This window comes from Caretta caretta, chromosome 10, assembly GCF_965140235.1.
Source record: "Caretta caretta isolate rCarCar2 chromosome 10, rCarCar1.hap1, whole genome shotgun sequence".
NCBI lineage: Eukaryota > Metazoa > Chordata > Testudines > Cheloniidae > Caretta > Caretta caretta.
This window is the reverse complement of record NC_134215.1, coordinates 66773553-66801293: the sequence shown is the minus strand read 5'-3', so window position 1 is coordinate 66801293 and position 27741 is coordinate 66773553. Positions and strand designations below refer to the sequence as shown.

Below are 27741 nucleotides of genomic sequence, written 5' to 3'. Positions count from 1 at the left end.
GGGGCCAGGCACAGGGCGGGGAACTGCCGGTGGGTGCTCTGTTTAATCAAATTTTCCCTGTGGGTGCTCCATCCCTGGAGCGCCCACGGAGTTGGTGCCTAAGGTGCCACTTTTGATGTGATCGGTGGGGGGAGCGGCTGCTCCCCCACCCCTAGGAGCCAGAGGGACCTGCCGGATGTTTCCTGGGAGCCACCCCAGGTAAGCACCGCTGGGACTCCCCACCTCGCCCCCCGACAGGTCCCTCTGGCTCTTAGGGGTAGGGCGTGATGGGCACCCACTACGGTGGCCCACGAGACCCTCCTGCCTGGTTCTGGGGGCAGTAAGGAGACAGGGGTGGGAGTGGATGTGGCAGGGGTCCCAGGGGGTGGGCCACGACCCCCTCCTGGGGTGAAGAGGGAACCGGTTGTTAAGATTTTGACAGCTCATCACTGGATATACCCCCTGAAGTCCTACTGACACACACAGGTGAGTGCAGCACCAGTGTGTACAGAGTAACTTCAGTGAGCTAGGCTAACTTAGGTTCTGTGCCGATTGCCCCAGTCCCTGGTATAAGCAAATTGCACCTGCAGAAAAGGAGAGTTGGCCATCAGCCTTCTGGAAAATGACTATTGCTCCAAATGCTGCTGAAACCTGATACAATAAACACTTTGCTTCCCACCCCACATGCTAGGCTATCAAAGAGCAAAGGCTCTTTCAAGCCTGTGCTAACTATTGACTGTTCTATTATTAACTTGCAGCAATTTGAGGGGGGTGGTCAGGGGCTTTGACTGCTCTGATATTAAAGCTTTAAAGAAGAGAAAGAGGCCACAGTATTGACCGGTGATGACGCTGCTTGCAGATAAAATCTGTCCGTTTTGTCTGCAGACCCTCAATGTAACTTCAGTGGCCTGACTTCACTGAAGCTTAAGTCTGATTTATGAGTTACAGCTTTTTCCACTCTGATCCCTCAGAGCTTGAACTTTGTTCTTCAGCAACACCCCCTCATGAGCATGGGGGAAAAGGTCACTTCTCTCCCATTCCCTTACATGGAAGTGCAGGGCCTACAATGATTTTTATGCCAATTCCACTAAGCCCCAATCTTCTGAGCATGCTCAGAGAGCTCACTCACATCGACACATGAGAAAGGGCTCTCAGATGCAGTCTAACTTCCTTACAGTCCATCAGTCTTAGAAGAAAACTTGTTTCTGGCTCACGTCTACCAGAATTTTACAACCACCATTTTCTAGACCTAGCATTGTGATGGCTGCAACCTGCTCTCTTGCTCTGCAGGCATCTCTATATTAACCCTTGATTTGATACATATTCTTAAATATGCCCATCAGGCAAAAGGGGCACCCCATCATATAGATCAATCTATTTTATCTAGCAATAGATGTAGACTTTTTAGCTTTTTCCATGTGTGACAAAGGCATCACACACACGATTTCTGAGGCTGTTATGTCTCTTTGATTGGTTGCCTTCTTTATGATGCCAGTATGTCTTGAGTGAAACTGTGTAACTGACTTGGGATTCAGATCTTCCCAGTGCCTTGACATGACTTTACTCCAGTGTCCAAGGCCAGTGTTTGGATCCCTAACATAATAGCCTTTTTGGTTATGGGTGAAATAATAGCTGTATTTCAAGCTCTCGTAGAAGGCTCCAACTGCTGTCACCTTTATTTGTAGCAAGAGCAAAGAGTTAAACTTGTATATACACATGTACTTTTATAGACAATTTTGGAGAAAAAAGATACCTTATTATTTATATACCGTAGCACCTAGAAGCCCTAGTCATAAGCCCTGTTGCTGCCCCTTTGTTTTGTTTGTTGATATTAATTATTGCCACATAACATGCATTTTAAATGGCTCGCCAAAGGTAACATGCATTAGACAGAATGGTTCCAGAAGATGGGGGCGGCAGATCGGGGAGCATTTAAACATTAACTGGATGGGAGCCAATAGAAAAATGAAAAGGTCAGATTGTGCATGGTAAAAGGCCTTAGGTGAGAAGAAGGAAGATTAATATTAATTGGACGACTGGCCTGACCTTTGGACAGTCAAAAGCAAGCATTGCATGGGGGTAATAACAGCATGAAAAGTACATTCCTAGGTAGAAACTTTCCTGGTTCTGAGACAGTCTCTCGAGCACTGTGGTCTACCCCTGTTTGGGGTACAAAAAACTTGACAACTAGTTTATTATGGAAAATAGTGTCTTGTTGATGTGAAGCCATCTCAAAATTTCCATAGTCTCAGGGATGTGTTATAACACACAGGTGATATGATCACAGTGCCCTTTTTGTATGATAAGAAGTGAGGAGCTAATTCTCAAATGAAAAGCAAACACAAAAACCAACCAACAAAATAAGGCACCTTTTGTAAAAGGACCTTATCTGCCATAGGAAAAGTTAGACCAATATTTCACAATTGGTGCAGCTCCACCAGCAATATCAGTGTTGGAAGTGCCAGAGTAGAAAGAGCACAGGTGTTTGTACCATTGTAATGCTGCAGGGTTAGACCAACAGCAGTAAATACACTTCTGACCTGTCTATGCTTGGTCTCACACTATTGCTATCATCAGAGGAGCTGCACCAATGGTTAAAAAAGGTCCACTAGCTGCAAGTGTAGACATACCACAGAGGCAACTGACAGTCAAGTAAAGCTACACATATTCCAGGTACTTCATCTTTGAAGGTGAAGCCATTGTCTTAGAAAATCTGCATAATTTCAGCTAGACCAGGCTTCATAGTTCCTTTATGGCCTTTCTTCTCTAGAAAGTGTCCCACAGTTCTGAGACCAGGTATGTGCAAGACACACCTAATGAGTTCCCAATAGGACTGATTCGAGAAACACCAATTCTGAAATCTGGGAACACAAACCTTAAGACATAGAAGTTAACTGGAATGTATGGGATTGGTCTGAACTTTACTCAGCCTTGACATTTGCAGGCTCAGGACAGAGCTATGTAAATGTAGAGTCTGTGTGTCAGAGATCCGTCTAATGGCAGATTTACCCTAGGAAGCCAAAAAGATCGAAGAGATGGATCTGTTGGTAAGTAACAATGTCCATTGAATCAGATTCTGAGCTCAGCTAAAATCGCTGTAAAAGTGGAGGCCATGTTAGTCTGTATCCGCAAAAGGAAAAGGAGGACTTGTGGCACCTTAGAGACTAACAAATTTATTTGAGCATAAGCTTTCGTGAGTGAAAGGTGCCACAGGTCCTCCTTTTCTTTTTGTAAAAGTGGAGTATCTATGTTAAAATCAGTGGAGTTAAACCCCAAGTGACTGAGCTCAGAATATGGTCTGATATAATTGGAAAGGTATTTTGCTTAGGGAAATTGGGGATTGTATGTGTACTTCTAACGTGGATCTAACTTTTTCAACCCCTCAGCTAGGAACACAACAGCCTCTGGTTTCAGCAGGGGCAACACAAATATTACATTGTTAAGATTTACTGAGCCAGCATTAAATATGTCACTGATGTTTAACTAACTAAACACAGTTAGACATATACTCTGATGATACTCTGATGTGGTTCAAAGAACATTTGCTATTAAACAGCTTATTTTAAAATACATACATGTTTTTTTCCTTTCTGCCTGTGATGATAGAGTGGGGAGAGCTTGTCTGAATTTGGCTTGTCAGATTTTTGTCATAACACAGGACAGTAGATTCACACTGATACTGCCAGTGATTTTGTGGTGAGCAAAATTTCAATCTGTAGTGATATTTCACAGGAAACTTTCTATTCGGACACATGGATTTTTCTTTCTCTGAAAGTAACATCAAAAGCCAGTTCTTCTGATGTACTGTACTTCACAGAAATACTGTCTAGGTTGAGCTGCCTGCTTCTGTTCCTGATATCTGTACTCACAGGTACATTATTACAGTCTCGTTTTCTCATAAATTTAAAGCCAGAAGGGAACACTATCATCTCCTGCATCACACAGGCCAGAGAATTTCACCAAATGAATCTTGCAGCATGTCCACATCTGCTGTTTGAGCTACAGCATAACTTAAACAACACAAAAAAACCAACGAAAACATTTGTAAACAGAATACTTAAAGGCACTCCCTCCTCAGTTAAGGTTATCTCCATGCTAAATTTCAGCATTCAATCCCAGCTGTTTTAGCTATTGAATTGTTTAAACATAGTTACAAGAACTTTTTCATTACCAAAGCATTCCTGTCCCCCACCTTAAGGTCAAAAATGGTTAAAACATTTTTTCTCAATATTTCCCCCCCAAAAATCAACAAAGGTAAATAGCTTGTTTGAAAACCTGGAAGGGATATAAAACCTCATGCTTCAGGGCATATACCAGACTCTTTTTGATGGGGTCAGGAAGAAATTTTCCCAAGGGTCAGGCTGATCAATAATTGTAAATTTTGGGCTTTCTTTCATCTCATTCTGAAATAGCTGGTGCTGCCCACTGCTGCAGATAAGATACAGGGCTAGATGGGCCCCTTATGGGTTTTGGGGAGGCAATTCTGATGCTTCCAAAATTCTTGTTGTAGATAATATTGGCTGCAGGAAGGACCGTTTGTTTCTCTGCAGCTTTTACCATAGCTTTGTAATGCTGTTGTGACAAACAATATGAAATTAATGGTCTTATAAAACTCTTCTCCCTCTTTCTTCATGAGGCAACATGGCTTGGTGAAGAACACACTGGGCTGTCTCTGCCGTTAACTCACTGTGTGAATTCAGGCAAGACACTTCACTTCTCTGTTTCTCCATTTCCCCATCTGTAAAATGGGGATAACACTGCTTACCCACCTGAAGATTGCTATATAATTGCTAACGCTCAGAACAATCTGCAGAAGGCAGAGTCATGTGTTTCTAGGCATATAATACTTTCCCAGCTGCAGTAAGAGACCGATATTCCGAGTGCATTTTATGCTTTTACCAATAAGGAAAGCCAGTCTGACAGATTTTTATGGCTGAAGACACAATATGCCACCTTCTAGGAGCTAGAAAACTGTGTGAGGACTAGGATGACATCATTCCACTTGTACTCCAGGCTGAAACTTGGCATTCAGCGTACTGGACAAGTAGCAGGCTGAGCTGAGAACAGTTTATGTAATGAACACCATTGAAAGATTTACATGAAATACCACTTTGGAATATTAAAGCGAGACCAGACCAAATTCTCACTTGAGTATTTACTAAGCTCCCTCTTTGGTTTCCAATGGAGGTGGCAAACTTTTTCATTTCTTGTCCTTAACTGTTCAATATCATTGTTGAGAGATGATGCAGTCCATTCCAGAAGAAATGTGTTTGATTGGTGGTCGAAGTGATGCCTGTTAATTACTGTGGAATGAAAGCTAAATTATATTATTATTAGCAATAATAGTTACATTGAGCCTTCCCCTTATAAAGCTAGTGGGGAAGAGAGGAAATCAAACTATGACAGAATCAGACTTCAGCAAGTGTCCATGGTTCACAATATTTGTTAATATTCCCCATTATCCCCTCAATCACATTATCATAAAGGATCAGTATACACAACTCACTCAGATTTACCTCCATGAATCCAATACACGAGGATAGTTTAAAAGACTCTCCCACTCTCCACCCCAACATACACACGGACCAATGACAATAAACTGCTCATGAGTTGCCCTTCCCCCCCAGATTCCAGGTTTAAGGGTCCCACCCAGTACATGGCATTTCTCCATCCTTACTATAGCTTGGACATAAAAACCAAAAACCCAACACACTTGTGCCAGCCTATTTAGTAACTGACTTCCCCAGACACACAGCGGGCTGTGCCACATACTGGATGGCAGGATTCAGACCCAAGATAACGCCAGGGTATTTGAGCTTTGACTAGCTCCCATTGGAGTTAATGGGAGTCTTTCCCCAGAGTTGAATCAGGTCATATAAGCAAAAATAGCAAGCAGAGAAGCTGAGGGAGAAATTTGTTCCTGAGGCACAGGTTGGAAAGTCAGAAGACCTGGGTTCTGTCTCTGGCTCCGCCTGAGTCACTCGGCCCACTCACTCAAAGATATTTAGGTGCTATCTCCCACTGAAATCCACTTTCTGTATCCCAGATGCTCCACTTGTAAACTAGGGAAATAATACATATCTACCTGATAAGGGTGCTGACAGGCTAAATTCAGTAAGGTTTGCCAGCCGTTTTGAACGTCTCAGATGGAAGATGATAAATAAGGGCAAAATATTCATATTAATTTGATGGAGATGCTTTGTACTTATAACATTCAGTACAGGTAGCTGCAGATACCAATCAGTGGAGTTACACCAGGGATGTGTTTGGCCCACAGCTTCAGCAAGACAAAACCATCTGAAACCCTCTGAAATCCTTTTTCCAACAGCATAGGCCACACAGAAGCGCAGCACCAACGTAAAAGCTTGTTTTCTGCCCCCAAACATTGTCAGAATGAAATGCAATAGTTCCTGGGATCGTTTAACAGGAGCCCCTGGGATCGCCATACCTGGGAGGCATGATGTCACACATCAGCAAAGAGATTATTTGTTTTCAGTTTGTCACTAGCTCTGAGACTTTGTTTCACAGTGCACCTCACAGAATGAATCAAACCCTCCGACCCTCAAAAGAAGAGCATGACTGGCTGCAGATTCTCTTGCAGATTTCTTTCTCTGCCACCCCCCCTCCCCCCCAATGCATTGGTGGATTAGTAGATAGAAGAAAACATAATAATTAACTTTTTCTTATAGAAGAGCAGCATCATTTTTGCTTGAATTCCTTCTTGCTCACGCTACGTCTCCCCGAACGTAGTAACACTGATGTCTATTAAGACAAGTAGAACATACACAGAAAGGCAATGGAGCAAAACCAGGCATCCATTCCATTTCAGGTGATTTTTATTTTATGTTCAACCACTGAAAAATTGTTGCACAAAGGACTGTTTTGTCCATAATGAAGAGTTTGATTGGACAGCTTCTGCCTTGTTTCTTTTGTTGTAAGAAACAAATTTACTTCTCACCGTACTACATCTGTCTACTGATAAGTCTGAGATTTTCCTCTAGGCTGGCTCATTGATGGATACAATATTTTTGCTACGTAAGATGGAAGATCATAATAGTTTCTCCTGTTCTGCCTTATTATCCTCAGGTATCTTAAGTGGCTCGTCAAAGTTAACACAGGCGTAAGCAGCCGTGTTGTTAGACTGGAAAGCTGCATCCTGCAAGCTGAGCAAATCATTCTTAAGGGGTGAGTTATTCACTGAATTTTTGTGCTGCATCCTGTTTAAAGACATGAAACCCTGAAGATATAAAAAGAACCCTTCATTGTTCTGTCTACATTAACATTTAGTTGTGTTTATTAACATGTGCTAAACCATGGATAAAAATTCAATGTAGACAGACTCTGCATTATTTAAACTTGCTCAGAGCAGGCCTAGCCATAGTTGGGAATAATTTCAAACAAGTTCTTGAATTTATTCCAATGTAGATACATGCCCGTGGCAGATAAAAACACCAACAGTCAGCTGGAGCCTTGCCACACCAGCATGTTTCCTGCCACCAGTGGAGAAGCATCAGTGCAAGCATCAATGGCAAAGTACTCAGGAAAGAGAATGGTGGCGTCACAGCCGAAAAGGTGTCCAGAAGCCAGGGAGTTTGCAATGACGTTGTATAATCTGGGAAATCCACAAAAGAAAGGGGCAACTGGATGGCTCAGGAACTGGCATTGGGATGCAGAGCTTTTCACCTGTAGGTCACTGGTTCTAGACCAGTTGAGTGTGACTGGAAGTTATCACCCGCTGGAGATTTCACATGGAGGACTTCCAACTGCATGTCAGCCTGGAGTCTCCCCAGCACAAAATCCCGTCTTTTTCTTCCAATAAGGAATAAGACACAGACATTTGTCAGAAAGCGCTTTACACAATGTATGTTTCACACATCCCTCTGAGCCTCAACCTGCTTCCCCAGCAGCAAACACATGATGTAACTCTCAGAAGTCTTTTCTGTGAAAGTTTGTCCCTGGATGCAGAGGCTTATGGGACAGTAGGTTTGTCTTTGGTTTTCTGATAGGAACGTACTGTTTGTTTGAGTGGAACTGAAGTTAAAGTTGTCTGGATTTAATTGTTTTTTCCCTTTGTGAAAGGAGTTTGGCATTGTGTGGCTTAAACTGCAGAACCAGAAAGAAATGGAGATGGTGGGAAAAGTGAAGCACTACAAGGAGATGCCAAAAAGACAGAGGCTGAGACTAGGAAGATGCTGATTTTACCCCAACTCTTTTAAAAATTAAAATAAAATTGGCCCCGTGGCCCCTTCTGAATCCAGGTTTTTTTATTAAACAAAAAAACCCAACAACACCTTCCTCTGTGCCCCTCCAGAGCTAACCAATCGCTATCTTCTGCCCTGCATTCACAAAACTGCAATAGAATCAGTTAGGATCATCTATTCTTTTCTAATACAACTAAGGGCCCCATCTCTGATCTTGGGGTTTCCTGATCACTTAGCTGCAGACAAGGGAGAAAATCCCTGGGTGGAGGTTGAAGAGGGAAGGGGCAGAGAGCTGGCAGCAATGGGCTGAAAGATAGAAATAGTCTCAATTCATAGGCCCCGATTCTTGGGTCTGGCTGAGTTGTGCTTGCCACAAGTTCTGAAAGGAGGTGTGGGACGTGGCGGATAAATGCAGATTTGTGCTATCTTCGCATCTCTTTGATCCTGGGGCTCCTGGCACAACTTTAGAGCAGCCTCAGGACGGCATTAAGTTTTGCTGAGCTTCATATGGCTCCAAGAGATCACTCCAGAAGCTGGGGATTGCTGGAGTGCAATAGCATTCTAGCTGCATCCCCCTGCACTGAAGGAAGCTTTCGACATCTGGTCTTTAGGACTGAGATGGCTGTAGGGCTAGGGAGGAAAGAGGAGTGGGTACTGCAGAAACAGAGTGAAAGAGAATCTTGCGGTTGACGGAGAGAAGGCGTGAACTGCCAGGCTGGCGAGGAAAGGAGACTATATTCAGTGGGTGCCTGGGGTGGGAAGATGTTTTAGGGGAGGGGTCAGACACAGTGGTGGCTGTGGGTCACATTTAGCTGTAACCTACTCCTGGTGACAGTAAGTCTTAGATGGGAAAAGGCAGGAACAGACCTGCATTCAGTGGCTGCAAATTAGGTGATTGTGAAGGATTGTTTTATATCAGATTAAATTATTGTACATCAGTATGGCTGTAAATCTGTCTGGTCCGGTAGGCTGGTTAGCATGGCTCCATGCACGATGGTAATGGTGTTAATGACTCAGTGTGAATTTCAGGGAATTAAATGTATTGATCAGATCATTTCAGTGATGATGCCTCATACATTTATAACAGGAAAGCAAATTAATCATTTTTACCAAACGTTAATACAACTCAGTGCCTTAACTATGCTTATGAAGAAATACTGACCCTTAGATGTTAAGATGCTGTTGACCCAGGTGTTGTTCTTGTTATTACACTGCAATTACTCCCTCCACATCGTATGCTTTCCACTGCAGACGATCTGATGAAGCCATTATCAATCTTTTTGCTCATGTAGTCAGCATGAACCTTTTTGCTGAATCACCCACATGAGCCCCTATGTAATGGGAGGGCCGTGAACAAACCACAACAGAATCAAAAGAAACCTTTATATGAAAAAAAAAGACACAATATTACCAGGAAAACAAGTCATCTGGCAGCTGAATGGCCGCCTTCTCTTCCAGGCCTTCTATGCAAAAGTAGATGATGAATGGGGTTGCAGATGTCTTGGTTCCTGACAATAATAAGAGGCACAACTCCTGATCCCTCTGCAGGAAGCATCCCTGTCCCTTAAACTGGAATCATCAGCAAGTTTTACCAGGACCGGAATCACTCAACACTATAATTATTAGCATCTAGGAACCCCAGTCAAGATTCAGGGCCCTCCTGGTACTAGGCACTGTACAAGCATATAACAAAGAAGACAATCCCTGCACCAGACAGCTCACAATCTACACATGCAATGGGTGGACAACACACATAGGCAGGGGTAGGCTGGGAGGAAGATGTGACAATGATGCAGAGTTTAGCAGCAAAGCAGAAGTCACAGCTCTTCCCTGGCCTAGCCAGTGCCTAAGGGTAGTGACCTGTAGGCATCACAGCAAAGGCAGGTTTTAAGGTGGAATTTAACAAAGAACAAGGTGGAGGCACTATGAATGTTGATGGGAGTTTTCCTCATGCATGTGGGATGGCACAGGAGAATGTGGGCCATCAAGGACAATGGCTCGATAAGTTAATATGTCTTAGGTAGGATGGAGCTAGCTGGCAAAGGGCCTTAAAGGCAAAGACCAGGAACTTGTGTTTGATTCGGGGGGGGGGGGGGTAGGGGGGAGCAGCAGCAACATACAAATGGGTGCGTGATGTGGTTGGAGCAGTGAGCCAGATCCCTCCTTTATACTTCTCTGCAGCTCAAAATATCCCACCTCAAAAGCATATGTGAACAGGAGCCTTTCCCAACCTGTTCCAAAATAGAGTCCACCCACACTGTGGGCAGGGTCAAATCTCACCCCCTCCCTGGGCAGTGACTGTAGTAACTAAAACACAAAGTCACCAATAACATAACAAAATTCAGCTCAAACCCCTCCCTCTCAGGGCTGGCTGCTCCCAGGATGCCACCCTCAGGACTGCTCAGCCCACGCTCTCCAGCACCACTCCTGCCTCCATTACCTCAGGCAGGGTAGGAGCTGCCTCAGTCAGCAGAACCTGATTAACTCTTGCCTGCCAAATGAACACCTGCTAACGGAGTGTTCCAGGCCAATTCTACCCACCTCTTACCCTTCCTCACCTGAAATAGACAACTACAGCATCTTAAACCAACCATCAACAGCAATAGCCAATTAGCAATATATCCTATATCCGGCATCAGGATCAAAAGGCACCCCGCCACCCTCGCCCGCAGACTGAACACATGTACACCAAGCATTTCTGGTTTGGGCTACGTGCCCACTGCAGACTGTATTGATGTAAGTCACAGCCTCCGGTACCAAAGCTTGGCTGTCTGCCTGGGCATAAATTGCTGCAACTCCTGCTATCTCCTTTCTCCATGGCATATGCAACACCTCACCCCTGCTTTCACCGATAATATCCACACTATTGCTCATAGCATCCCAACAGACAGCACCTTGTCACCTTCAGCCACTCGAACCAAACCTGAGCAGAATTGAACCTGGATCTTCTATTGCCCAAGTGAGCACCCAGCAGAGGGGACAATCCGTCCTCTGCAGGGACAGAGCAACTGATGTGCACAACATGTGTTCTCAGAAAGCTGTGATGGGCACAGCTCAGTCACACAGTTCTCGATGGCAAATTCTGACTCTAGATGGCAAGCCAAAAACAAAACAAAACACGCCCCCCCAAACCCAGCAAGTGATACTTTTAAAAGAAATTGTTTAGTTTCACATATCTACCTGATAGTGTGCAAATTAAAAAGAAAGAAAGAAAGAAAGAAAATATTTCAAATAAAATTGCTAGAACTTTGACACTTCTTAAAATATACATTTTATTATTTTCTGGTGTTTGCTGTGAATGTTTCATTCAAATGGTGAAGGTATACAACCTTTACAAACTTCTGGAGTTAAAGTTTTGGGTTTTTTTTTCACCGCAGAGGAAAATATATTGGCTATAAAAGGTTTAAATTCATTAAATATTTAGTTTTACCCCCCTCATCTATGCTGTGGAATGCTTTGTAGAAATACTGTATAAAATAAGGCAGACTTTTGATAGGGATTTTAATTAGAAAATTACAGGGAAGAAAAAAAATTAACATCCCAACTTATTATTATTATTATTATTATTATTTTACCAAGAATAGCAACTTTGGGAAGATCTTGTGGTCACTAGTAGGGAGTGAGAGAGAACTGCTGGAGTTCTGGTGCTTATACAGTATGCATTTCTTGTTTATTTTACTACTCTCCAGTGAGACCTTTTAATAAAACTTATTTTAATTAACATAAAATCAGACAATATTTAAACATACACATCTATCCTTACAGTGCAATAAAAATGTGTCATTGTATAGTATTTTGTATTTGAATTATGAAAATAAAAGGTCTGTACATCAATTAAATGTATATTGATGAGTATGAATCATGTAAATTTGTAATGCATCTAAAGTTGGCTTTGGCTTTTAAGTATTTATAAATTCATAGAAAATATTGAACATCTAACAAAATAAATAAAACATATTTTAATAATAGATGCTAACGATCAACTTCAAAAATTCTTGTGTTATTTTTTACATTTGCTACTAAATTTCTTTAAGAGAACTCACTTTCAGTAGTGCTCAGAAGTGAATGATTGCACCTTCTGTGATGTGAAAAAATAGAGTACATCTATTTTTCATAGATCAAAAACTCCTTCATGAAGAGTTGCATTTTAAATGTCCGACTGGTATATGTAACTGTTCTTAAGTGCTTATAAAAAGCATGGAGCTTTCTCATAAAAGCTGTGAGTCACTATTAACAGATACTTCTTCACTTGCAGATTTGAGGACTAAGCAAAATCTTCTATAGGACACCCCTTTTCATGAGGATATCTTCAAGCTTCACGTACTGGTATGAAGATAATGCAAAAATATGTTCACTAGTAGACCCTCTTCAGTACAGGTACTGCAGCAATCCAGTGTAATTCAGCTTGATAAGTTCATTTCATTTGAGTCCATACACGGCAGTTTGCAGGAGTCAGCTGCTGACCTCATGTTCTCTTGAATGTGAAAGGTCCATAAGCACATGGGTTAGCCTTACTGTAATACTGAAGGGATCAAAACTAATTTGAAATCACATGAACAAAAGTGAGCTTGAGTAAATATGCATCTGGACAGGTAAGTTACACTCTGTGGTCTAATTGCTCTTCAGGTGGTGGTCGAACGCTCCGTAGCTTTTTGTCATCTAGACCTTTCCAGTATTTAAAGTTATTGTCCAGATGCTGCAGCAAATTTGGTAGGTCTGCAAATGCTAGGAAAGAAAAGACACAATGTAGTCAGCCAGCAGAACTGAAATGGTTCCATGATTCTACTTGCTTAAATATAATTTGAAATATGTGAGGAACTGTATTAAGTGGGATGGTTTAAATCTGTTACATTGATATTGAAATGGTTCTTGTCTTACAGTTCTCATCATTACTTCTGCATCTTCCCAGGAGAGTTACAACAATACTATAAGTATATTTAGCAATTGTATTGCAATCAGGAAAGCACCAATTTTCTATCAAGGACATAGTTACTGTGACTGTAACTATTATGCTTAATAAAATTCCAGTTACATGCACAGCTGATTTGCCATTTATGAGGCCTGATCTACGCTGGGGGGGAAGGGGGAATCGATCTAAGTTACGCAATTTCAGCTACATGAATAACGTAGCTGAAGTCGAAGTACTTAGATCTACTTACCACGGTGTCTTCACTGTGGTAAGTTGACTGCTGACGCTCCCCCGTTGATTCCATCTGCGCCTCTCGCTCCGGTGGGGTACTGGAGTCAACGGGAGAGCGCTCGGCAGTTGATTTATCGTGTCTTCACTAGTCGCGATAAATTGACCCCTGCTGGATCGATCGCTCCGGAGGTAAGTGTAGACATGCCCTGAGTGTGTCATAATTCTGACTACTTTTAATCACTAATGACAGCAATGGAGAAGAAATGGTTGATATACTGTAAGCAGTTCTCAAAAGGAATTCAACCTGTTTTTTCTATAGCATTTTCAAGCATTAGAAAATTGTTAAAAATAATTCAAAAAAATATGTGGGTCAGGTGAATATGCATAGTGTGGTAACAAAGTGAGCTCACTTAACATGCCCTGTTCCTTTATGGAAAGCAAGCTAGCCATTTAATAACTGAGAAGAAACTAAATTTTGCCTGAAGTTCACCTATTAAATGAAGTCATAAGAATTATTCATAGCAATGTCAAAATACATGTTAGCATTAATTAAGCTATTGGGTTTACTTGAAATGTAGCAAATTTCCATATTTTTTTTCCATTGGAGTCACAATGCAGCAGTTTTATCTCATAGTACTCTCAAAGGCTTATGATACAAAATATATTGTAGAAGCTTGCTTACCATCCCAAGCATCAAACATATCTGTGATGAAGTAATCAATGAAGGATATTTGGGATTTGGGGATGCTACAAGTATTTCTGTCAAAAACAGGCATCACCACAGGTAAACTCTGTCTTTTTTCTTCATCAGTCTGCAAAGAAAAGATTTTGTGATTATTTGGCTGACAAGTTATACAAGTGAACTCCTGCTAGCAGCAGACTGCTGGCCACCAACTAGTGCATGCAGCTGCTTAATAAAAGGAGTAGCATCGTATGAACAGACTCAGTCTAACCACGTATATGTTCAGGAGCAACAGAACACTGAACAATGCCTCCTATTGGCTCCCACAAAGTGACACAGTTACCACCTTCCAGATCTATACACAAAGCTAGTTTTGTGGCACTTTGAAACTTTTTTTTAAAACTATGACTGTTTTGGAGCCAAAGATGCTCCATAATTGCCAGTCTCCACCAGAAATGGAGTTTCAAACTTACCATAAGGCAGGAAAATATCTTACAAAACATTTCTTTTACTTCTGAGGAACACAGGCCTCAATTCTGTAATGACAGAAGACCAGACAATCCCCACCAAAACCTCAGCCTCCTAAGGGCTTGCTCCAACATGACTTTATTCCTTGCTGTCTCCTTATGTGCTCCCTCACTAACACTTGTACTCTATCATAACATCCATGAGATAGAGCCCCGCATAAGGCCCTTTTCCTCCACAAGCCACGAATGGAGTGCATTTTTAGGCAAAACAAATTGCAAATTGAAGAATCTAGAAACTTAATTTTTTTCAGATTATACTGCAGTGCAGTCAGCTTCCATATGTTCACAGATATGGGGCCCTGCGTTAATGTATATTGGTGAGCAACTAATATAAAATATAAACAAATTAATAGTGTAGCCTTAAGATCTTGTTTGGATATAAGTAGAGTCAGTTTACTGATTCCTCCCATCCTATCAAAAGAAGTGCTCAGGTAGAATTTCTAGCCTTCTCCAGCTATCTTACCTGTGCAAAGTACTCCTCAGAGATGCGACCAGCCCACTCAATGCACTGCTCTAGAGGTCTGCATGGATTGGAAATGTCAGCGCACTTTATCAACATACGTTTGATAAGTATGCGATTTTCAGGAGACGTGAGAACGTTTTTGACTGAATCTCCATCACCATTATTACTCTGCAACATTTCAAAATTAAAAACAACAAATCAGCATTTTCTGTAAACAGACATTAAAACATTTTCTACTTCAGGAATGTTTCCAGCGTATACCACAGGGACCCAGTCCTGCATTCCTTTCATGCTTCACTGAAGACAATTCCGGGTGCTCAAATGCATCAAATCAAGAGGAAGGATGGTTGTGTGGTTAAGGCACTGGACTGGGACTCTGGAGCTCTAGGTTCCATTCCTGGCACTGTCACAGACCTAGTATGTGAGCTTGGATAAGTCACTGAGTCTCTCTGTGGCTCCAGTCCCATCTCAGGAGTGCTGTGAGGATAAATTCATTAATGTGCGGATAGTACAAAGGCCATGTAACTACATAGACAGATGTATATCATTTTCCATTGCAGGATTAAGATGATAATTGAAAAAACCTCCACAAAAACACACAGAGTTACATGTTAGCAGTGGAGCAACCAACTGTTTAGGAAAAGGCGAGGATTAGATGCATGCCCGGGTTCAGTGCTAGCAGGTCTCATTATCATGAGTACAAACTACGGTGACAGCAGTACTGAGCCCAGGGGCCAGCTCCCACTTCCCATCCCATGCACCTTCCGCCTCCCTCCAGTCAGCCCTCCAGTCCCTGGCTTGCTTGGCCAATAATGCAAATTATCTGCTTTTTGATTTCATCGCTATCAGATAAATTAATTAAGAAATGCTGCTTTTGATTAGCTTTTTCCTACCCTGCAGTTATGGCGAGAGTGGCTAAGGGACACTTGCTTGGAATATGTGCATAGCCTGCACTATGTATGTTTCTGTCCTGTGGGACAGTTCACACAATTGACAGCTGCAAGACTGGTTCGGCCTTTTATGAGCTGGGGCTGAAGCTACCTTTACTGTGGAGCTCTGATTAAAATTGTTTCTAGGAGTAGGGTATCAAGGCTGAGATGCCTAAAAATCCACCTAAAAGAGCACAGCATAGCTTGAGCTGTTGCCTGGTGGTAAGTCTACACTGCAAAAAAAAAAAAAAATACTCGCAGCAGTGAATCTCAGAGCCCAGGTCAACTGACTTGGGCTGGCACTGCTGGGCTAAAAATAGCAGTGTAGACCTTCAGGCTTTGTCTGGAGCCCAAACGTCTACATTGCAATGTTTAGCCCTGTAACGCTAGCCCATGTCAGTTAACTCAGGTTCTGAGACTCACCGTTGTGGGTCTTTTTTATTTTTTGCAGTGTAGACGTACCCTGGGTTAGCTGCGGATAATGGATTAAAATGTCGTGCCATCAATAATAATAATAATGTTTAGCTATCACTTCCCATGCATAAATCTCCAAGTGCTTCACAAAGGAAGGGACGTCACAGTATTTCCCATTGATAGCTGGGGAAATTAAGGCTCAGAAAGGTGAAGTGACTTGCCCAAGGTGACACAGCAGAACTGGGAATAGAACCAAGTTATCATAGGTCCTAGGCCAGAGTCAGATTCACTTGTCCACCATGTCTCCCAAGAAACAAGCTTTTGTTCTGTTTTCCTAATTTTGTACCTTGCCCTCATTTGATCTCCATTGATCTTTAAACACAAAGTGTGGCTGCTGCATATGGAGTAGTCACTTCAGCTGTTCCTTCACTGATCTAACTCTACTTTGGGCCCACTCCAACCCCTGCTGAAGTGAGTGGAAAAACTGCCATTGACTTCAGCTGGAGTTGGATGAGGCCCTTTGTGAGGAATGCAAATGTGAAGCATGGTAGCACATCTTCCTTCACATCCCTCTTTAATTCTCTCCTTTGCTGAGATGCCTACAAAATACTTGACAATGGCTAGGCTGCTAGTGTGCTAAGACGATAGCCTATCATGTTGACCAACATTGTTTCCTTCTACTTCTCTGTCTATCTGCATCCATCTGTTATATCTTACCTTATATTTTGATTGTAAGCTCTCTGTTTTTTTCTATGTTTGCACAGTGCCTAGCACAATGGGGTTCTGGTCCACTCCTGGGGCTTCTAGCATTATGGTAATCGTGACAATTAAACACTAATAATTCAGCCAGCTCCTACATCTATTTGTACAAGAGGTACCAACTAGGCAGAATTCCACACTCCATTGCACAAAAGTAAACACCATGTTGAGATCAGCCAGGGTGAAATCTGAATTTCCCACTGTTCTGATCTTTTACTAGTGCACATTGTTAATTACAGGGAAGAAAGTTCTTCCTGCAGGGCCACACTGATAAACCACAACAAAACCAAATTAGACACTGGTGCTTTTAAAAAAATTAGACACTGGTGCTTTTAACTCCTGAAAACGATTAGAGATCATTCAGTAAATGACAGCAGAGATCAATAGGTACATCTCCAGGAGCTGAGAAAGGATTTTTGCTTCTATGATCTGGAACCTGTCCAAACCAAAGCTATGGTTCTACTCAGAGGATGCGGCTGTCTTGGGAATAGATTCTGCTAACAGAGCTCAGTTCCAGCGTCCTGCTGAGAGAACAGAGGTGTCTCTGCAGGCCAGATCTAGGCTTCCTGTCACAAGCTTAAGTGACATCATAAAGGGAAATAGGAGGATAAAGGATGCTGGAGCTGAGATGGATTTTGTCAGTTTATGACACAAAAGAAGACAGGGAGCAAACCTAACAAGTTCTCATCATGGCCCATTGAACAAACACGTACAGAAAGGACTACAAAAGGGGAACTGTCCCATATGGAACAAACAGTTGGCAGCTCGCCAACAAACATTCCCTTGAGTCACAGCTGTGATCCAAAGCCAAGCTCAGAGAATCACGCTGCCATTGCTACCAAATACAGGACCAAACTCAAGGGAAGATCTGCTGGAGTGTAGTGTCCTGCCAATAACAAGCCCTGCACATGAGTGGTTTTACCCACTCAAACATCGCAAATGTTTTTACAGGAGTCTGCAGGATGGAGAAATGCACAGCTTGAATGAGGGAAACACTTTGATTTGATTATTTAAGTAAAACAGCTGATTAAGCCCTATTTTTCTCCAGAAAATGTGCATGCAGGTCAAACTGCTAGGAATGAGACCAGACCCTTTGGCACAGGTTTTGCCCCTGAAATCAATGAGGCTGCACAGGATGTAAGCTAGGGCAGCATTTAGACTTGGTTTGACTTCAGTCTAACCTGTATGTGTGTAGGGCTTGTCACTGCTGCCATTTGATCTCACAGAGGTGTGTGATATTGTAAGCCCCTTCCCCCCACCCAGACAACTTTCTTCCCAGCTCAGACTGTGACTGTCGCTGCAGAAGCGGTGAGTGAAGTGGAGCCCTAGCTCTGCCCTCCTTGCTGCTGGGCGAGGCTCACAGGAAGGAATAAGCTGCTCCACGCAGAGGTGTGAAGTACTTTACTCCTCCTCAGAGCAAAGGAGCAGCAGCCTGGGAGGAATTGTGACTGTCGAGTCCGTTCGTACTCTGCTCTGCTACTGGGACCGTGCAGCTGTGCGCTACACTTTCCTTTCTCAGAGCAGCTTGAAAACCTCAGACTAGCCCTTAACCTCATTACATTTCTGTTGCATTCGTGGATGCTAAGCTAATATAACACCTGGACATTGTGTAGCCTAACAGATAAAGGGCCTGGCTTATATTTCACAGGTGTTTATTTAACATCCACTTGGGGGTTGTGTTATTATTTTAAAAATTCTTTATCTTTTTATTTATAGTGTCAAAAGGATCCTATGTTCCAAGCACTACTTATAATTACCTTTATTATCCAAAAATACTCCGCAATTACCCAAAACATGTTAATAATCCCTTTATTGGAGGAACAAAATAATATTCAGTATCTAGTCTGTGCTGTACAACAATTTGCAGAAGTGTGTTTTGCAGCTTGATGCTTCTTTTATCAAAAGTTTTGACTTCTGTAACTCTGCCAGAGGATCTGGGTATATTACAGGAGTGGGTGGGCAAGTTTCTCTGGCCTGCAATGTGCAAGAACTAAGACTAGATGATCACGATGGTCCCTTCTGGCCATAAAGTCTATGGAAGTTATTTTTTCATGTTCATTAAATTCCTGGAATTGAATAGATTGGGTTTTAGCCTAAAAATTCTCTATCGGTTTTACTGGCCATATATGTCTATTAAAGTATCTATCAGCATTTTCCAAATAAAAACAATTAAAGAGAGTTTGATTATTTCTTACCACAGTTCCTAAGTAAAATATAAGTTCTGATAAAAAACACTGTGCAAAACATAAATTACTAAATAAATTACAAAAAGGGCAAAATGGAAGAGAGACTGTTTGATAGTTTAAAGATATAATTTTAGCCTGGGCTGGTACTGCTGCCCATTATTAAGATTGCCTGACGCTATCTATTATAAGACCCTGTGTTTTCAGTTGCTTGTAACTTTGCCAAACTTTAATCGTTTGGTCTGAAATATTTCCTAGCTGGTGTATAGTTCAGGCTGAAATGTTTTGGAAAATTCCAGCCATTTCTAAAAACAAGGTAAAGGAAAAAAATGTTGGTTTTGCCAGTATTCAAAAATTCTGGCAACCTTTTCTTTGAGAAGCTCTAGTTCCCCCATGCTTTGGAGCAGGGATTTGAAATTTGGCAAGAGGTGGCCTTTGAGTCAAGGATATGCCTTTGCCATCCCTGTGAAAATCCGCCCAAATTTGGCCAAGTTGTAAGCATTTGAAAAAAATCACTGTTCACACAAGCTCAGTAGAGACTTGCTAGAGCTTCACAGCTTAATTCCTCACAGACTCCGTCTACGCTGATCTTGCTCCAGCCTAGGGCTGAGCAGGTCTTTCCTTGTAATTGAAGTTCCTGGCTGCTCTGGGCCATGCCAAGTCCAAGTCCAGAGCTGACAGCAGGGAGCCTGCCTCTCCCCTGCTATCAATGACACCCCAACTCCTCACCCCTGCTGGGCCGTGCAGAGGAGAAAGCTGCATGATTTAAATGCAGAGTGGACAAGAGCCAGGTCTGGGATGGGGTAGGCAGGTTATGCTTGGACAAGATCCAGGGTGTTTATGCTTGGGACTGCAGGTTGAGGGAGAGGGAAACTGGGACAGGGAGTTTATGGGGGAGACTGGGACTCGCTGAACAAGGCGATTGGACTGGGAGCTACGGTAGGGCAGAGGAGATTGGAACTGGTTGGGCAAGGAAACTGGGACTGAGAACCAGTGATGGAGTGAAAAGAAGTGAGCAGCGAGGGAAGATAAATCTTATGAGGAGACAGGATGCGGGGTGAGGGAAGAATTGAGACTGGCTGGGCAAAGAGGCTAGGACCAGGAGCCAGGTGGTGGAGGAACACTAATTGGATGAAAAAAGCCCACCAGTATGTGATTATGTAAATAAAGACCATATCACAGCGTAAAAGGGTCGCATGTGTGAATTCAGGTTGTACATGTCATGGCATTCTGGTAGTTCTTAACTTTTGAATGCTTGACTTTGCAACCTTAATCATGTTCTTCTAATGCAGTTTGTGTGTGTGATATATCTATAGAAGCAGCCATATTACAAAATATTTAGTTACTGAAATGATCAAACTAAATACACAAAATTATGTGAACTTGGCCCCCTTGAGATACATCTGTGAGCTAGTTTTGTTCTTTTCTTGGGTCTGGTAGCAGGAGACAGGCATCTTGATACACATGGCTCATGGACAGTCAACTTGTTAAGTACATAAGGCCTGATCCAATGCCCACTGAAATCACTAGGTGTCTTTCTATGACTTCAGTGGGAAACGGATCAAGCCCACCATTGATCGGAGTAAGCTGGCTGGGAATAATACCGATTTACCAGCATTTCTCCTGCTTTATTCAGGACAGCAGTATACTACAGAGACTTTGGCTTCACACTAAAAATTCACCCAGTTCCATTTGCATCATTAGGATGCCAAGAGCAGAGCTAACTCCCACACGACAAAGCTTGCTCTCTTCCCCCTTGCTCCAAATACCTTGAGAGAGAGCATGACTGTACAGATAGCATATGGGTGAATACCAGACCTGTGTCTCCCCTAATCATAGAATATCAGGGTTGGAAGGGACCTCAGGAGGTCATCTAGTCCAACCCCCTGCTCAAAAGCAGGATCCATCCCCAAGTAAATCATCCCAGCCAAGGCTTTGTCAAGCCTGACCTTAAAAACTTCTAAGGAAGGAGATTCCACCACCTCCCTAGGCAACGCATTCCAGTGTTTCACCACCCTCCTAGTGAAAAAGTTTTTCCTAATATCCAACCTAAACCTCCCCCACTGCAACTTGAGACCATTACTCCTTGTCCTGTCCTCTTCCACCACTGAGAATAGTCTAGAACCATCCTCTCTGGAACTACCTCTCAGGTAGTTGAAAGCAGCTATCAAATCCCCCCTCATTCTTCTCTTCTGCAGACTAATCTCTTATGCCACAGAAGCACTGCACCCACTGTTCAGCACAGAGGTCACAGCTACGGCTTTATAAAAACTGCTCTGACTACATCAGGAAAACATGTTTAAAACCATTTCAGCTACTGTAATGGGGCTTTGCCAGCTGTGCTGTTGGGGTATAAACTTTGATATAAGAGCTTTTGAAACTCTTCTCTTTGCAAAAACCATTCCAACAAAATTGCACTCCGCACACCCTGGCAACAGAACGACTAGCTGCAGCTGTTATTCAGACTGGTTTGTTTGTTTTTGTTTTTTAAAGAATGATTTCCTAACAGGCAATTTTGTAGAGTCCACAGGATTCTAGTTGGCTACTGATTGTGCCTATATGATACTCAATGCCACAATCGTATCTTCTGCCCACTTTCTTTTAAAAAAAATATCTTTAAAAGACTCAACACTGCTGCCAGACTGACAGCACTGAAAACGGCTGTCTTTTATCTACAGAGCACGTGCCATGTGGTCAGCTCAGCATACACATCCCCACACTGCTCCACAATGGGCCAACATCCTGACCCTGAGCATCCAACTCTAAGAATGTAATTCAATCTCTGTTCCCACTCAGTCCTTGGCAGGGCCAGATTTACACCTTGGGCGCCCCTAGGTGCAGGGGCTCAGAGCCCCACCCCGCCGCCTGCGGCAGCTCGGAGCAGCAGGGTTACCTTGCTGCCCACAGCAACTTGGAGCTCTGGGGGTCCCTGCTGCCCACAGCGTCTCAGAGCTCCTAACCGCTGCAGGCAGCGGTGGTACCCCGACACTTTTAACTTTTAGGTACTCCGCTGCTCACAGAACCCCAACTGCCCAGCACCCTCACACAGCCCCACTACAACTTCCCAGTGCCCCACACAGATCCCCCACTGCCCAGCACCCCGCACCCCCTCACCGCCTGGAGTCCCCCCCAGCCAAGCCCCCTCGGAGACCGACTCTCCCAAGTCATGCCCCCGGGCCGCACTCATTGGCCCCACTCTGTCCGTCGGGCTGAGTGAGGAGCACTTCAGCTGGGCTACATGGGGCTGTCTCCCCCTCAACAGGCCCCACCCACTGCTGGGACCCGGGAGCAGCAAAATTTGAAATTTTAGGTGCCCCTAGAATGCTGGCGCCCCATGGCACATGCCCACTGTGCCTAATGGGAAATCCGGCCCTGGTCCTTGGCCCCTTTGCAGAAAAGGCCAACAGTGATACCAGTCACTGCCAACTGTGATGATGGGACACTTGCCATCTTTCCAGAAGGGACACTTGCCATCTCCTCTGGGTGCTGGAGGGGGACCCACACTATATCTCATAAAGCAGGGGCTCCAGGCCGGGGGGGGTGGAAGGGGATCCTGGGGCATAGGCATAGTTTTACTTCTATTTTGGGCGGGGCAAGGGCTGTCGGGGCTCGAGCCACCTCCGCACAGCAGGGTCCAGGGAAGCAGTGCCACTTACACCCCCTGACTCACTCAGGAGGCCACCCAGCCTGTCTGGGCTACGGGGGGACACAACCAAAAAATACTCAAAGCGGGGACTCAGTTCAAAAAGTTTGAAAATGGCTCAGGGTGCAGGGAGGGGGTAGCTAGGGGCTGTGTACAGGCAGGGGGGCTCCCAGTGTAGCTCCCACCTTCAGCAGGCAGGTGGGGGTGCTGGGGGTCCCGGCTTCAGTCCCCTGCTGCTCCTAGCTTGGGGAAGGGAGGTTTGCCGGCTTCAGCCCCACGTCACTCCTGGCTTTGGGGGCTTGGGGATGGGGGTCCGCCTTCAGCCCCACACCACTCCCGGCTGGGGAAAGGGGAGGTGCCGGATTCAGCCCTGCGCCGCTCTCGGCCTCAGAGCACCGGATTTCAGCTGCCGGGCTCTGCGGCCCCCCCGAAAGGGCTTGCAGACCCCCAGGGGGCCACAGACCCCTGGCTGAGAACCGCTGTCATAAAGGTTACTACGCAATCATCAAATGTTAGTAGCCAAAAGGTGTTTGGATTACCACCCATTTCACTTTTTCTGGAATCATCCCCTTTTTAACAAGAAAATCTGTTTCCCATAAGCACTCTGATGCGTTAATGGGTCCCAAACACACTGCTGGCTCTGAGAAAACATCACCATATTGCAGTGTAAGTGATGTCCAAATTAGTCCCATTAACCTGAAAAAATGTGATGACTGGGCTAGACTTTTGTGCATTCAGACCAGTGACTTAGAGGTGAAAGACTCTCTCTGTATTTCCAGTGGGCCAATCACCATACTGTCTAGGTCAGGGGTGGGCAAACTTTTTGGCCCAAGGGCCACATCGGGGTTGCAAAAATGTATGTAGGGCTGGGTAGGGAAAACTGTGCCTCCCCAAACAGCCTAGCCCCTGCCCCCTATCTGCCCTCTGACTGCCCCCCTCAGAACGCCCGACCCATCCAACCCCCCTGCTCCTTGTCCCCTGATTGCCCCCTCCCGGGACCCCCCGCCCCTAACCACTCCCTTGGGACCTCACCCCCTATCCAACCCCCCCTGCTCCCTGTCCCCTGACTGCCCCGACCCCTATCCACACCCCTGCCCCCTGACAGGCCTCCTGGGACTCCCATGTCTATCCAACCCCCCTGCTCCCGTTCCCTGACCAACCCCCCCCCCGAACCTTTGCCCCATCCAACCACCCTGTCCCCTGACTGCCCCTGGGACCCCCTGCCCCTTATCCAACCCCCCCCCGCTCTCTTACCATGCCGCTCAGAGCAGCAGGAGCTCACAGCCCCGCTGGAGCCAGCCACGCTGCCGCGCTGCCTGGCAGAAGCGGTGGGCCAGAGTGCCGGTGGCGTGGTGCGGTGAGGCGAGGCTGCGGGGGAGAGGGGCAGGGGTTAGCCTCCCCGGCCGGGAGCTCAAGGGCCGGGCAGGACGGTCCCGCAGGCCGGATGTGGCCCGCTGGCCGTAGTTTGCCCACCTCTGGTCTAGGTACATCCTGTTACCAGTAGCTCGAGTGCCTCAATCCCCTTTTGTCTGCCTGTTAATTAAAGGAGAATTTGTCGTTTTACTTACCCCATTTTCTTCTAGTGCTGCCAAGGGTTTATTAATGCTGTTGACAAATTTGTTGACATGCTCAAAGTGCTTTGTCATTTCTGTTGCTAGGACCATGTCAATAATGGCTTGACGTAGGGTTCGATATTCATTCCTGTTTAAAAAAGGAAACAATTAGACATGAGGACTCATTCACTAAGGGCTGCTTGCTTAAACTAACCGAATCCCTCTGAAAAAAATACTATAGAGCAAATATACCAGAGACGGGTAGGGGAAGGGAGAGACAGAGAGAAGGGGCTGGTAAGCTGAATCTGTGCTATACAAATGCATTCCTTTTGTACAGTGGTGCGCAGTGAATTATATACCATAGGGGACAGTTTTGTCTCTCTAAGAGCTGCACATGCTGGATGGGAGAGGAGAAGCCAACTCCTCAGCAGCGCTGCCAGGAGACACTATGTCTGCACATGCCTCCCATGGTGTTCTGGCAGCACACTTAGCAGAGGGTCTTGCTTCAGCCAAGCTTCCCCCATCACTTTCTTGCTAACACAGCTAGATGAGTAGGAAGAGTGGAGCTATGGCCATGCTCCCACCCCAAAATGCAGCAGCCTCTACATTTAGCCATCAGCCAGCCATATTACACCTGCCAACTGGTCTGGTGTGCTGAGGGGAAGGGGCTCCCCTTTCCACCCAGCTACGAGCACAGGTCAGCCATTGCTTGACCCTAGATGTAGAATGACATAAAATGGGTTTTTAAAAGGGGCACTGACACCAATTTACAAGCAACCAGATTCACCCTTATTTTAAGGCTATAAAAACAACGAAAAGTGTTCATATTGAGAGTGACATTGTAAGCTCCTTGTTCTGTGTTTGGGCGGTGCCTAGGACAGTGAGGTCTTGGCCCATGCCTAGGGCTCCTAGGTTCTGTGGCAATACAAATCATCATCAACAACATTATCATTTAGATTTTGGCATTCTCTGCGGTATGAGAGAGATCGGTATTGTTTCATGAGCAAACCGATCAAGGGGCTAACTCCACCCTCCAGAAGCTGTGATTTTCCTCTGGCATTTTTTTATGTTGCCGTAAGATATGTAGAATAAGAATATTGTGGTTAATGGACTGATAAATGTCCCATATTTTCAACTCACCTCTCCATGTTTTTAAAGATATTGCATTTATCATCCCGTGTGGTGAGCTGGAAAGCCAATGCGGCATGATGGCTCTCTAGCACCGCGGTGTCATTGTACAGGATTGCTAGTTCACTCCCCGCATTGCACAGGAAGGAGTTTGTTCTTCCTGGGTGATCCACGTCATGGACAGTGGCAGCAATGAGAGCAGCAACCTCATCAATTGGATCCAGAGTTTGCTGAAAAGAGAAGCCGGGGACATTTAGGTTTCCTGGAAGAATCACTAGAAATCCTGCACTGGTCCTTAAAGGTTAAACTGAACTGCTTAGAGACAAAAGGCAGGATTCTGCAGATTGCTTAGGGATAGATGTTCTAAAAAGCCATGGAAAGTTCATTTTTGGACATTTTGTGCCCTCCAGATCTTACTTTATTCACAATTTGGACAAAATGCATCAAACTTGGAAAACTGAGATTCCATGTTCTGCCATGGCAGAAACCACCTTCACTAAAAAATGAGTATTCTGACCTGGAAAAAGGTCTGTTGCTGCTCAAAAATAGTTCGGTTTTGACAAAAAACAGGCCCATTTTTGGCAAACAAACAAACAAATAATCATGTACTATAGGCCCATTTTTGCTGAGTTCAGAATCAGCTATGGCAGATGGGTTCTGCAGGATGAGTGAAGATGTACTTTCCTGTCTAAGAGAAGTCTCAGTCCCATGGCCGGGCCAGCAGCCTGACTAAGTGGCAGGCTATGCAGTGCAATAGTTATCTCTGTTAATTTTGACTACTGGAGATAATTACTTTCTCAATGATGCTTTGAGCCCATTCCCATGGCCCAGGTGCAAGACATTCCTTATTTTCTGGTGGAGCCTCAATCCTTCTCACTGGCTCTGGGGCTGAATTTTCTGGAGTTAATATGTTCTGATCTTTTTCCTGCTGTAAGGCTGGGGGGTTTGGGTCTCTTTACATCTGCAAGCTTCTTGGGATGCACCATCCACTGTGCTTTATGTCTAAAATTGTGCAGCTTTTGTTTCAGCCTTAGAAGGTCTTTAGTAGCAGAGAGCAGGAAATCTGCATGTTCTCAGCACTGTGCTCTTTCATATGGTACAGCAGTCACTTTGACCCATTTTGGGCATTTATGGGAAGTGTGAATATCTACAATTCACTCAGTTCTCTTACTTCAATGGAAGTTCAGCCTGAATAGAGACTTCAGGATTTGGTCCTAAAAATTAGCCATCAAAGCAATGCATTGAATTATCCACCAATATACAAAAAAAGCCACAATTTCCCAAAGAAATATGCACTCCATTAAATGTGGTTCTATTGACAGCTACACAAGCATGTGTTAACTTGGGGTTTGTCTATATGGCCCTGGTGTGCAGACTACAGGAGTGAGAGCTGCAGTGTGCAATAAAGTTTTGTGCTGTAAACTGCCCTGCATTGACACGGTTTCAAACAGGACTATGTTAGCATGAACTAGGTGCTAGCAGGGTCTACAGGGGTAGTTACAGCGCAACACTCTAGTGTGAGCTGCAACTTACACTGTAGGGCCGTATAGACAAGCCCTCAGTTGTAGCAGGTCCACTTGCATTGCTAGCGTTAACGGGTCCTTCTACGACACACACCAATTGTAGAGGTTAATTAGTACTTGCATCAGCAACCTATGGAAACCAACAAACCAACCACATTGGGGCCATCAGGAACAGCTTATAAACTCCAGCTTTATTTGGATTATCAAAATTTCAGATCAACAAACCAGCATCTGCTTGCAATACTTCTTTCATGATACCTGGACATACAGCGAGAAGAAGAACAGTGTAGCCAGGGCTGACACAGTCCAGGTGGAAATCCAGGATGCTTTCTTTATCTATGTACTGTCCCTTATAGACACTATGGGGCAACAGCAATGTGTCCCAGGCTTATTCCCTTTGTTTGATGAGATCGCTATGCTCTGTCCAGTTTTGGATGAATTTACAGTCCATCATACATTGATGTCACATTGCTAATCTTAGTTCTATCATGCTAAACCCTACTGCACACCAATGAAAACACAGTTCTACAAACACTGTTTCATTATTTTGGGGCTCAGATATGACTTTTCTTAATGCTCAATCAAGAATCTGGCCCAGAAATACTGCAGTAAAGTGA

At 44.3% G+C, this 27741-nt stretch overlaps 1 protein-coding gene across 3 annotated transcripts in view; it reads right to left on the bottom strand.

Moving 5' to 3' along the window:
* Positions 1-11435: 11435 nt before the first annotated feature.
* The window catches only part of PDE8A (phosphodiesterase 8A), a 259372-nt gene continuing 243066 nt past the window's right edge, over positions 11436-27741 (bottom strand). For all 3 annotated transcript variants that reach the window (XM_075133133.1, XM_048866934.2, XM_075133134.1), the window contains exons 18-22: positions 25614-25831; positions 24489-24621; positions 14993-15160; positions 14003-14132; positions 11436-12905 (exon numbers count right to left, since the gene is read on the bottom strand). In XM_075133133.1, the coding sequence (XP_074989234.1) occupies positions 12778-12905; positions 14003-14132; positions 14993-15160; positions 24489-24621; positions 25614-25831 (777 nt within the window). In that variant the 3' untranslated portion in view covers positions 11436-12777. The remainder of the gene's footprint in view (positions 12906-14002; positions 14133-14992; positions 15161-24488; positions 24622-25613; positions 25832-27741) is intronic.